The sequence below is a fragment of the Quercus suber genome, unplaced genomic scaffold (genome assembly GCF_002906115.3).
Source record: "Quercus suber isolate HL8 unplaced genomic scaffold, Cork oak 2.0 scaffold_340, whole genome shotgun sequence".
Lineage (NCBI taxonomy): Eukaryota > Viridiplantae > Streptophyta > Magnoliopsida > Fagales > Fagaceae > Quercus > Quercus suber.
In genome coordinates, this window is record NW_027069792.1 from 668,812 (window position 1) to 682,410 (window position 13,599).

General features: G+C 35.3%; 1 protein-coding gene across 1 annotated transcript; it reads right to left on the minus strand.

Annotated features, from left to right (window-relative positions):
• Window positions 1–7,010: 7,010 nt before the first annotated feature.
• Window positions 7,011–11,481, minus strand: LOC112009087 (pentatricopeptide repeat-containing protein At3g29230-like). The gene is made up of 3 exons (XM_065759753.1): window positions 9,571–11,481; window positions 7,575–8,811; window positions 7,011–7,440 (listed from the first exon to the last, which is right to left on the minus strand). The coding sequence occupies exon 1, from the start codon at window positions 11,391–11,393 to the stop codon at window positions 9,591–9,593; it is 1,803 nt and encodes a 600-aa protein (XP_065615825.1). The 5' UTR covers window positions 11,394–11,481; the 3' UTR covers window positions 7,011–7,440; window positions 7,575–8,811; window positions 9,571–9,590.
• Between the last annotated feature and the right edge of the window lie 2,118 nt (window positions 11,482–13,599).

Genomic DNA, 13,599 nt, shown 5'->3' on the forward strand with positions numbered 1-13,599 from the left:
AAGCTAAATGTGTAGTTGATAATTTCTCCAAAAAATAAAAATGTGTAGTTAGGAAAGCAATCATAATCACGGTATAATTGTTTATATATGTCCATATTTGTTTTTGTATTATAATACTCTTGCTTTCTAAAATATTCATGGTGTTCTGCAACTTTAACCCAACTCACAACATATAAACCAATGATCATGAAAAAGAACTAAGTAAAATGAAGCCAAACAAAATTTCTAAATTTTAGTGAAAATTAACAGAGAGATTAAAAGAGAACATATATAAATATAATATATATATATATATGTGTGTGTGTGTGTGTGTGTGTGTGTGTGTGTGTGTGTGTGTGCACGCGTGTGTGCGTGTGTGTGTAGGGGAAAGGAAAAATGTATATACGATACATGAGCGTTGAGGGAGGTGAAAGGTTGGGGAAGAGGAAGAGACTTTGTATATTTTGGTAATTGAAATATGTATTTATAACTGGTAAGTTGCATAGTTAGTGGTGTGTGTGTGTGTGTATTTGAAAAAAAAAAAAAAAAAAAAACTCGTGAAATCCAATGTAGTAACATAATAGTAAGTCTGAATAGAGAACTTTTGGGCTACCATATAGGTTTATGAAAAATTTAAAACTTTCCATATTCATTATTTTTTTCCCAAAAATTGTTATCGGAGAAAATTATTTCCTTCATAAATGAGAATTTTATGGATTGTTTTTTTTCAATTAGATAGAAGAAATATATAGGAAGGCAAAAAAAATTGATTGTATTTCTAAAAGAGCTAATAGTGAATATTTAAGTACATATTATTTAAGAATTATAATAGTGAAATTTGTAGTACAAAAGAAATGCCTAGTTGATTTCCTGTTGTATGTATCTATTATATTTCTTATATTATTTCTATTATATTTTTGAATATTTAAGGAGTACGATAGATTGAAGTGCAACATATCATAACCAAATTGAACAATAAGATATAAGATATAAATTTAAGGTTTTTTTTTTTCTTGAGAATTAGATAAGCTTAATTAAGCTAATTACTAAGGTAATTTGATTTAATTCATGTTGGACTATACAAAATCATTTTATTTATTTTATATATATATATATATATATACACACATATTGGTTAGCATGATTTGAATTAAGTTGCAGGATTTCCTAAGAATGAGATCATGTCGAGGTATATGCTTCAATTGAGAGAATTTTTTGATTTCAAAGTAATGGACATTAGTATTACCATGGAAACATAAAGCAATATTGCATGCATGTCCACAGTCATAAAATGGATGCAATAGTTATAAATTGTAAGAATTTTTTTTTTTTTTTTTTGAGAAGATTAATGGTACCCAAATACAAAGAAAAAGAGGAACATCATACGGTCAATACCTATCAATCATAATATTTTGTTTCCTCTTCCAAGGTGTCCTAAGAAGTTATAAATTAGCATCGATTTAGATGAGATTAAAAGAAAATTAGCAAGGATTTATGTAGTATTTAATTTAAAAAATTACAAAGCTCTTCAGAAAATAAAATAAACAAATGAGAGGCAAATGATCATGTACTAAATCAATAAAAAGCATTCCAATTCTTTAAACACAAACAATTTTAATGGGTAAAACAAAATTATGTAAAAAAAAAAATTGTAAATATGAATACAAAGAAATAGAATATCAATTGAAAAAAGAAAAAAGAAAAAAAGAAACATGGTATTTACAACCCTGGAAAAGAAAAATCCAATTCGAACCTTTACATCGTAATTTGTCAAAAAAATTAATGAAAATAACCATATTGAACTAAGTTATAATCCCAAATACAAATAAAAAGAGGAACAACATATGGTCCATACCTATCAATCATAATATTTTGTTTCCTATTCCAAGTTATCCTAAGAAGTTAAAAATTAGCATAGATTTATATGAGATTAAAAGAAAAGTAGCAAGAATTTATGTAGTATTTAATTTAAAATTACAAAGCTATTTAGAAAATAAAATAAACAAATGGGAGGCAAATGATCATGTACTAAATCAATAAAACGCATTCCAATTCTTTAGACACTAAGGATTTTAATGGGTAAAACATAATAATGTAAGGAAAAATTGTAAACATGAATACAAAAAGATAGACTATCAATTGAAAATTGGAAAAAAGAAAAAAGAAACATGGTATTTACAATCCTAGAAAAGAAAATCCAGTACAAATCATTAAAAATTGCCGCAAAAAAGGAAGAAGTTCAAGGGGAGAAAAAGAAAAATTGACCTCAAATGGACCTTCCAATTCTAGTTGTAAATTGTAATTTGGTGACTGATGAGGTGGAAAGTAAGTAATTCAAAACCTATATATAAAAAAATTAAATCAGTGGGTTTTAAATCCAAACGGAGGCAATTGAATGTTTTGATGGGGGAAAGAAGCCGTTTTTTTGATAAGGAGATGATAAGTCAAAGAGAGAGAATGATCGATTGCTGAATTTAAGGGAATTTGGATTCAATATGAAAGTCTTTAATAGTATAAACATTAGCCGTTTGTTTGATGGGAAGATGATGAGTTGAGAGAGAGAATGGGATTGATTAAAGAGAATATATGAAATGGAACCCCCAAAAAAAAAAGGAAAATAAAAACTTTGAGACATGGCGATGATGTGGTTCAACTGAAACGTAACAACAATAAATGTTAAGCTTTAACTTTTAGATATATATAGATATAGATAAATTGTCACCAATTATCTTTATGAACTTCAAACCTGTCTTGTCCTTCCTTGTAAAGAAAGTGTGGGAAGTAATTAGTATAATTTAGAAATCCAAACTTCTTGCCATTTTGAAATCCAAATTCATATCCGGGTATCTTAAAAATACTAAGAATACCCAAGAACTTTGTCTCAAAATTTAAAAAAAAAAATTTTAAAAAAAAATACTACAGAACTCGGATCAGATAGGGTGCACCCATGTGAGCTCATTTCCTCCTAACAATTAACTTTTCTGCTTCCTTATCTCGTTTCTCTACCTTTCAACTTGAACCGTTCTGTGCAAATTTTCCAAATTTTAAGGGAAGAAGTTACACAGGAAATGAGACATTTAACAAGGAGTCATAATGTTCTATGCTAATGCAAGAGATATTAAACCAACAGAAACTATAAGTGAAAGTGTCAAGACAATATTTGCTCAATTAAATGCTAAACTAGCACCAGACGATGCAGCATTGTCTGACACAAGTTCATTAATTTTCATGGATAAACTAGCACCAGACAATGCAGTTCCTAATTTTAACTAATTGAGTAATGTCTCAAGGACATCTTATAATATCAAAAAACTCAAACTCAAGCAGCAAAACAGCTGTGTCAAAAAAAAAAAATACTGCATTGTGAGAATGATTCTAGAAGCTTAGCGGAAATTTTTAGTTCCACGGCCAAATAAAAGTAACATCGTCGTTTCCATCAAAAAAAAAAAAAAAAAAGTAACATCGTCCTGCATGATTAATTGCATTTACTTGTTAGAATCTTGAAGAATGTCAAGTGAACGTGACTTTCAAGCCAAAGTGCATCTATAAACTACTCTTACTAGTTCCAGTTGAACAACTCCATTCGCTTCTTTTCTTCGAAGGGTCAAGTCAGTAAAAATTACAAATATAGCTTGCAATGGAGAGCTTCTCAATCTCCTTTTTGTGTCTTCCTAAAAGGTCCCCCTGCAATTGTCTTTTTCTCCTAGTGTTTTCGTATTATGTACATGCTTGTGAGTTGTGGAATATCCTCATACCAAATTTGCAAACTGGTGCTCTCCATCCAAAGCCTAACATTTGGAATATGGACAGAAGGCAGGAATTATATAATGAGCTGCTTTAGCAATTCAAAGAACTTACTGACATTGTCTTAGAGGAAGAGGCACTGATAAATTGGAAGTGCTTTGCATTCAGTTGTTTCAAACTAGAGTTTGTATAAGCAAAAAGCGAATGATTTCCCAAAGTTGTAAATACTTACCGTGATTGCCTTTTTGACAATACATGTTTAAAATGGGCAAATTGCTTTGGAATTTAATTTATTTCTAAACAAACGTGGTATATTCAAATAATTATTTGATAGAACAATATTCTCCTATTAGCGAGTCAAAAATTAGTATATTGAAAGAAAACAGAGTTTCTATAGATTTCTAGAGAGAATATTCTAGAGAAGAAAACAGAAAGAGTAAAATGAGTGTATTACATTCAATAGATTACAATTGGTGCTTTTATACAATCATCCTTATCTAACTAACCATAACAGATTAGGCGCCAAATCCTCCACAATAGCAGAATTCTCAGTGTCCAATAGATTAGGAACACATGGACTATTAGTGTAACTAACTGAACCTCTTAGCCTTATACTAAACTACAAACAGTTTACCAAAAAAAAACTACAAACAGTTTACATCTCTAATAATAAGCTACATGTTGCTTCTGGAAAGTTCTACAATTCTACAACTGATGCTTTTTTGGATTTCTTTTCAACTAGTGCAGCATGTATCTTGACATCCCCCCTCAAATGAAGGGGAAAATGGCCCATGAGTTTGAAAGAAAGAGCATGAAACCGAGGAGAATGTAAGCTCATAGTAAAGAGATCTGCCAATTGATCCAACGTGGAAATGTATTTGATAAGCATATCTCGATTAAGAACCTTCTCCCTAACAAAATGATAATCAACTTCTATATGTTTAGTTCTGGCATGGAAAATAGGATTAGAAGCTAAGGCAAGAGCAGAAACATTGTCACACCACAAAATTGGAGGATGAAACAAGTAAACCCCCAAGTCTTTTAAGAAGCATCCTCAACCGATGCAACTCTGCAGTGGTAAGAGCTAGAGATCTATCCTCAGCTTCTGTTGAAGATCTAGAGACAACTGACTGCTTCTTGGCAGACTAGGTGATAGGGGAATTGCCTAAAAACACAACCATGCTAGTAATAGACCTTCTGTCAATGGGATCACCAGCCCAGTCAGCATCACAGTATGCAGAAAGAGCAAGAGGACCAGGCTTAAAATGAATGCCCAAGTGAAGAGTACCCCTTAAATACCTCAAAATCCTCTTAGCAGCTATGAGATGATGCTGAGATGGTTTACTCATGAACTAGCATGCCTGTTGAACTGCATAAGACAAGTTTGGTCTGGTAAAAGTTAAGTATTGCAAAGCCCCTACAAGACTTCTGTAGGCAGTGGGATCAGATAGAATAGGACTGGCAGATGGACCATGATAATGGTTAGAGGCACAAGGATTAGAACAAGGTTTACTATCTAGCACATGAAACCTAGACAATAAATCTTTGGCATACTTAGATTGATGCACAAACAGTCCACCATTAGTGTATTCAATCTGCAAACCCAAGAAGTAATGCAAAGGACCTAAATCCTTGAGAGCAAAAGAAACCCCAAGTTGCTTGATAATCTCAGCAACAAATGCAGCATGGTTCCCGGAATGATAATATCATCCACATAAAGAAGTAAGTAAACTACATGAGTTGAATGAATGAGAATGAACAAGTTGCTATCTGCACAGGAAGCATGGAAACCCAAGTGAAACAACTAAGAGGTAAAGCTGTCAAACCATGCCCTAGGAGCTTGCTTAAGACCATAAATTGCTTTGTGCAACAAGCAAACATGATGAGGTCTAGCATGATCCCTATACCCAAGTGGCTGACTCATGTAGACTTCCTCATGCAAAACCCCATGAAGAAAGGCATTTGAAACATCTAATTGCCTTAAGGACCACCCAAAATCCACTGTCAAAGCTAGAATCAATCTCACAGTAGTAGGCTTGACCACAGAACTAAAAGTTTCAGCATAGTCCAAATCATATTGCTACAAATACCCCTTGGCAACAAGCCTAACTTTAAATCTAGTAGTACTACCATCACTATTTCTCTTAACCTTGTACACCCACTTGCATCCCACAAAATTCTTATTAGGAGGTAAAGGAACCAAAGACCAAGTTAGATGCCGTTGCAAACTCTCAAACTTAGAATCCATTGCCTCAACCCAATTAGGAAACTTAGAAGCCACAGAATAAGAGGGAGGTTCAGTACAACTATAATCAGTTTGAACAGCATAGGCCCTAGGCTTGAAAATACCATTCTTGGACCTGGTAAGCATGGGATGTGTATTTGTGGATGGACTAGGAGTGACAGTAGAATAAGGAACAAGCTCGAGTATGAGCAGTGGAAGTAAAGATAGAATCAGTAACAGAAGCAATAGGACTAACAGTAGTACTAGGAGCAGAAACAGACTGGATAGGAAGAAGATCAGTGGGATGAGGAGGTACAGAGGTAGAAGAAACAGTCTGAGTATCAATAGGGACGGTAGGACTAGAAACAGGAAGAGATGAGCAAGGAAGTAAGGTGGATAGCCATACATCAAAGGAAAGAGAAGGATAAGAAGAAGTGGAAGCAGGCGGCCTAGAACTAGGAACAGGATAATGAGGATAGATAGACTCATCAAACACACAATGACAAGAAATGTAAATCTTGGTTGACAAGACATCCAAGCAGATATAACCCTTTGATTGAGGAGGGTAACCAAGAAAAATACATTACCTGGATTTAGAATCAAATTTATGAGAATTGTAAGGCTTCAAAAGAGGATAACAGGCACAGCCAAATGTTTTCAAGGCAGTAAAAGAAGGTTTGTGATTGTACAACTTTTCCCATGGAGAGATAAAATTCAAAACAGAAGCGGGAACTCTATTAATAAGGTAAACAGCATTACTAAATGCATAGGACCAATATGAGAGAGGAAGATTAGAGTGGTGAAGCATAGATAAGCCACTCTCTACAATTTGCCTATGTTTCCTCTCAGCAATACCATTTTGCTGAGGAGAATATGGACAAGAAAGCTGATGTTGAATCCCATGCTCCAAACAAAAAGACTTGAAATTGTTATTAACAAATCCACCACCTCCATCTGACCTTAAGGTCTTGATTTTGGCATTAAACTAAGTTTCAACCAAAGACCTTGAAATGTAAGAACACCTTGAACACATCAAACTTATGTTTTAACAAAAACAACCAAGTAAAATGAGTAAAGTCATCAACAAAAATCACATAAAATCTGTGTTCAAGTACAGAAATCACAGGAGCAGGGCCCCATACATCAGAATGTACCAATTGAAAAGGATAATCAGAACTTGACACATGTTTGGGAAAAGGAAGCTTGTGCATTTTAGCACTTATACAAGAAGTACATTTAGAACAGATGTCACTAATATTAGAAAGCTTAACAGACAGAGTATCTGACATAGCAGAATGTAAGACCTTTGCACAAGGGTGTCCAAGCCTATTGTGCCAAAGCAAATTCTGAGATGACACAGCAACAAAGCCACTGGGACTGACATTAGAAGGAGATGAAGAAGGCAGAGAAGCAAAGGGAGGAATAGGATAGACTCCATCCTTACTCAGCCCTTTGTAAAGGACCTTCCCCATAGGCAAATCCTGAATTGAGAACTGATAAGCATCAAAGTAACAAAATGCATTATTTTGGAGGCATAGCTTATGCACATATAACAAGTTGGAAGCAATTTGAGAAACCCTAAGTATGTTTTTTAGACAGAAATTGTGAGAAGGAGTGAGTAGCTTACCATTTACAATATGTGTCACTGGAAATTCTTGCCCATTGCCAACTGTTACAGACTCACCAGCTGTAAGTTGTTGAGTAAGTGAAAGCTGAGATAGGTCTGGTGTGATATGATCAGAAGCCTCAGTGTCAGTTAGCCAATTAGAATTCTGATCAGCACTTGCTGTTACAGCCATAGACCTAGCAGCCATAGAAGCAAGCTTGGCTAGAGTATGTCTTTCTTGGTAAGCAAAATTTGTGCGATGGTAGCAGTCCAAAGCAGAATGTCCATTCTTACCACATATCTGACAAGCAACTCTCTGTCCTTGTGATTGAGAAGAGGAAGATGACTTGGACTGTGGAAAGTGAGTAAATTGATTGTCACTAACTTGGCCAATGCTATTGTGAAATTGACCACCACCTGAGAGTTGATTATTGTGGAATTGTGAAGAATTACCGCCTCTACCATTACCACGACCTCTATTGTTACCATTCTTGCCTCTGCCTCTGCCTCTATTAAAACCTTGATTAAAGTGATTGACTGCCATAGCCAAGGAAGTAGAATCCCTAAGATCTAACCTCTTCTTGATTGAGTGTATTCAATTCTTCAAGTGTGAGTATATCATTTCTAGTTCTGATTGCAGATCAGAATGCATCATACTCTGATGGTAAAGCTTCTAGAGCTAGATGAATTAGCTCTTCTTCATCAACACAGATTGCTACAGCTCCAAGCTTGTCTCTGATTTCTTTAATTCTTTGGAAGAAAGGATCCATGGATTCTGAGCCTTTCTTGAGACTCAATAGCTCATTTCTCAGACTGAGAATATGAGATTGTGAAACAGAAGCAAACCTTTTCTCAAGCACTTTCCAAACTCCTTTTCCAAATTTCTGGCCTACAGTGAGAGTCAAGATTGAGAGTGTTGAATTGAGAAAAGTAAACAAGGTCTGTTCACGGCTCTTCCATTGAAAGAATTCTAGATTAGCTTCAGTTGTAAAGTTTCTTGAACTATCCTTAAGGAAAGGATCTAGTGCATGATCATCATCATCAATGAAATTGATCATTGAATAGGCTACCAAAATCACTTCGATTTAATGCCTTCACACCATATAGTTGTTGTAATCAAGCTTCACAATAACCATACTTGCCATATTTAACAAGAGCAGTAAGGATGGATTAACACCATGAGTGATTGAAGAACTCGTGCTTGATCCTATTGTTGCAGAAGATGATGAACTAGCAGAGGACGCCATTAATGGTGGCTCTGATACCATGAAAGAAAACAGAGTTTCTATAGATTTCTAGAGAGAATATTCTAGAGAAGAAAACAGAAAAAGAGTAAAACGAGTGTATTACATTCAATAGATTACAATCATTGGTGCTTTTATACAATCGTCCTTATCTAACTAGCCATAACAGATTAGGCGCCAAATCCTCTGCAATAACAGAATTCTCAGTGTCCAATAGATTAGGAACACGTGGACTATTAGTGTAACTAACTGAACCTCTTAGCCTTATACTAAACTACATACAGTTTACTTCTCTAATAATAAGCTACATGTCATTTCTGGAAAGTTCTACAATTCTACAACTGATGCAGCTTTTCTGGATTTCTTTTCAACTAGTGCAGCATGTGTCTTGACACATATGAAAGCAGAAAAAACTAAAAGCATAGAAATAAGAAAAAATAAATTACAATGAACAAAAAGATAAGATAATTCTTCCAACTTTATGGAGAGACAATAAGGATCACTTTAACAGAAACTAAAAGAAACTTGCATAATCAGTAAAAGCTTACAATTTTTAAACATTTTTGTATACATATATAAAAAATAAACCAGACCATCCTTCTTCTATTAGTACAGTCAATTCATGCTGAAACACATCCAGCAAAAAAATAGAAGCATTCTTGTGGACTTTTTCCTGAAAATGTTCCACAAAATGAGGATTCACAAAAATGCCCGTCCCTTTAACTAAAAATATGCTAGCAATATAAGTGATAGATTAGCAACGTGTTGGGTACCTGAACCATTATCTGCACTTCTATTGATATGCTTTTGGCACATATCCTACCTGCTTAAGGTCCTGTACCAATCTGTCAATCATCTCATATATTTTATCTGATTTAGGGTGTGATTTATCAAATACTGTGAATTCATGCAACTCCTCATCAACCTCTATAGAACTAGACCCTGATGGTTTTTGGATTCCGATTCTTCTCATTCGCAGCCTTACATTGGAAACACTGTCCCAATCTCCAGCTGCAGCATAAATATTTGACAACATGGAAAAATTCCCTACATCTGATGGTTCTAATTTAACCAAATGATCCACAACCTCCCCAGCAAGATCCACTGCATTATGCATTCGGCATGCTCCCAAAAGGGTTCCCCAAATAATGGCATTTGATTCCATTGGCATGCTTTGCACAAGCCTAAAAGCTTCGTTAAGACGCCCCCCACGACCTAATAGGTCAATCACACAACCATAATGCTCAACTTCAGGAATAATCCCATAGTCTCTCTCCATTGTGTAGAAGTATTGAAGGCCTTCCTCAACAAAGCCAGCATGGCTACAAGCACATAAGACACTAATGAAGGTAACTTTATCTGGCGCAAAACCTTCTTCATTCATTCTAGAAAAAAGCTGAAGTGCCTTCTCACCATGCCCATGCATGGCTAACCCTTGGAGCATGGCATTCCAAGATACTACATCTCTCCTAGCCATACCATCAAAGACACTAAATGCCTTGTCTAAGCAAGCACACTTTGCATACATATCAACTAATGCATTTGACACTGAAGTCCTACACTTAAATTTAGTTCTCTTAATAGAGGCATGAACTTTCTCACCCAATCCAAGCAAACCAGACTCGGCACAAGCAGCCAAAATACTAATGACAGCCCCATCATCAGGCCTCAACCCAACCTCCTCCATTTTATTGTACAAGCTAATTGCCTCCTTTGTCATCCCCTTTTCAGCATACCCAGATATAATTATAGTCCAAGGAACTATGTTCTTGACAGGCATCTTATCAAACAACATTCTTGCCATATCCATATCCCCTGCTTTACAATAACCCGAAACCACAGTTGACCAAGACACAACATTCCTGTCAGGCATCTTCTCAAACAATTCAAATGCCTTGTTCATTTCTCCAGCCTTCACATATCCATCCAATATTGTATTCCAACTAACAGTATCCCTTTCTGGCATTTCGTCAAACAAGTGGCGAGCCTCCCCCAACTCGCCGGCTTTCACCAAACCACTAATCATAGAATTCCAAGAGACAACATCTCTCTCTCCCATCACCATAAACAACTTCCTTGCCGCATTAACCCCAAAGGATCCGCACTTGGAATAGCTGTCAATAAGCGAATTGGGCACAAAAATATCCGAACAAAAACCAAACTTTTCAATATGGGTATGAATCATTTGGACCATAGGATACAAAGAGTGGCCAGAACAGGCTTTAAGAAGAAATGGGTATGTGAAATTATCAGGATAAACCCCATTACTCTGCATTTCAAAGAAAGTTGCAAAGGCCTGTGAAGGCTGAGAGTTGCGAACATGGGCTCTGATCAAAGTATTGTACAAATGCACATTGGGTTGTTGGATTTGATTGAAAACATTGACTGCCAACACGATTTCGTGGCATAAAGAAAAAGCAGCTATGAGCTTGGGTGCTACAGAGAGGTCCTGGAGGAGATTGGCTTTGAGAATCTGGGCGTGGACTTGCTTAACTTGTTTGAGGTTGGTCCACTTGTGGAGGCCTATGAGCTTCTCTTCCAAAAGTCTTCGTCTTGAAACCAATGATGGGGTTCGGATTGGCATGGAAATTTGCATTTTGGAGCTCACAGATAGCTCAGTTTTAGACTTTTTAAGTTTTACATTAAGTTTGAAAAGATAGATAAAATCATAAAAACGCTTGAGAATGTGGCGGCTTCTGTTATTTCTGGCGGGGAATCTTACTTACAATTAAAAAAAAAAAAAAAAAAGTTTAATTAATAAATATTATTCCTTTTTTTTTTATGAGAATAAATATTATTCCCGCTTCCTCTTTTGTGTGTACGAGTATATTGTACTGCTGTGTAGGCTCTCAAATCTCAATTGTATTTCATGTTAAAACTTAATAATAATATTAATAATCCCAATTGTATATATATTTTATTATTCAATGGTTTTTTTTTTTTTCAAAGATATGATAACATTTTAATCTATTGCATTCGCTTCTTAACAATTGCTCTTTATCATCAAGGCAAGACACCAATTAATTTTTTGGTATAGGTGAAGTTTAAACATGATTTTAAAAACTGGACCGAGGGCAAAACCGTTTTTGCCTCTGGTTCCCGGTTTAACCAGGCTTTTTACTGGTTTTGGGCATTTTTACTAGACCGAACCGGTGCCCAGTTCTCAATTGAATCGGTCAAACCGGTAGGTCTGGTCGATCTGGTCAAGTTTTTAAAACCATGGGTTTAAACCATAGACCTCTTGTTTGACAAATAAATACTTTACTAATTGAACTAACTAGAGTAAAGGATTTGAACACAGAAAGTTTCAATTGGAAATACCCAAAAAGTGTCAACCAGTCTAAGTCTCTTGCATCTCAATTATTGTATTTGAATGATTTTTTTTTTTTTTTGCAGTGATTCATTCAACAAAAATAAATAAAATAATAATATTTTAAATCAATTTTTTAATAAATTGCACTAACCTCCCCCTATGAATTAATAAATTTACTAGCCTAGCCTCCCAAATTTAGTAAATAACTAGTATTATATATGTGCAATTTACGGATTAATTAAAAAATATAGGTTTACTAAATTTTATAATAATATTGCGGAAGGGTAATGTAATCTTCATCTAGTAATAGCTGAGAGCCGAGGGCCCAAGAAAGAAATGAAGAAGTCCTGGAAGCCTGATTCAACCAATGGGACCAAGGGCCCATTCCAAGGAATTCCCTTCAGGGGCCCAATCCACACAACCACATCTTCCTCCTCAGCTAAAGAAAAACACAAGATTCTTTACTAAGAAGAAGTCTAAAAGCCACAACCATCTTGAGGAGCGCCAACGACCTAGGAATGGTAACATCTAGAATGGGCAACAATCACCTTTGCATTAATTAGGTGACCCCACCTTGAGCTGTATTTATTTCTGAGTGACTGGCCTAAATAGTGTCATAGACCCAAAAACCCTCTCAAATCTCCAAAATGAGGGAGAAGAAACCCGATGAGACAAGTATCCCTTACCACCATTATCACAACCTACTATGGAAGGAGAGCTCAACCACTATAAAATAGGGTTTACCCCATCTAGATGGGGGTTCAGAAATTGAGAGATTAAGAGAGTATTGTAAGAGCAAGTTGAGTGGAATTTTGTATCATTTCATGGAGTTGTATTACTATTACCTCAAATAATAAAGTTCTACGCTACCACATTAATCTACTTCTGCATTCCTTTCCATTTCTTGGTTTCTTGGTTTATTTCTTTAGTTCTCCCATTGTAAGCTAATCTTCTTGTTCCCAACAAATTAAATGTGCACGTCGAAGACTTTCGAGGCCCACCTCGAAGGTTTCACCCCACAAAAATATAATTAAGTTTAAATAATAAAATAGATTGCAAAAATAATATAACAAAATTCACTCCAAGTTTGGTGACAAAGCACATTGTGTATGATAAGGTTTTTTTTTTTTTTTTTTTTTTTTTGCTTCAAAGAAAGATTTTATTGAAAACAACAGAAAACTATACAAAACAATCCCCTTTCAAAACATTCAAGACAGAAAGGGGATAAACAGCAAAAGAAACAGGGCCTGCAAAATTACAAAAGAATGCCCATTTGGCAAGAGAATGAGCGGTAGCATTAGGCTCACTTTTGACCCAAAGAAAACAAATAGAGGAATAAATACATATAGAGCAAATGTCTTGTATAAGCCCTTCAATAGACCTCGCCGGCGTCTCCATTGGATGAGATAAATGAAGGATGCATTCCTCCAAGTCACTCTCTAACACAACTCTACTCCAATTCTCTCTGCTAGCAACTTGCACACCCAAT

What these genes read in the sequence shown, in the direction of transcription:
- LOC112009087 (XM_065759753.1), bottom strand. Translation starts at nt 11,393, where the DNA reads ATGCAAATTTCCATGCCAATCCGAACCCCATCATTGGTTTCAAGACGA.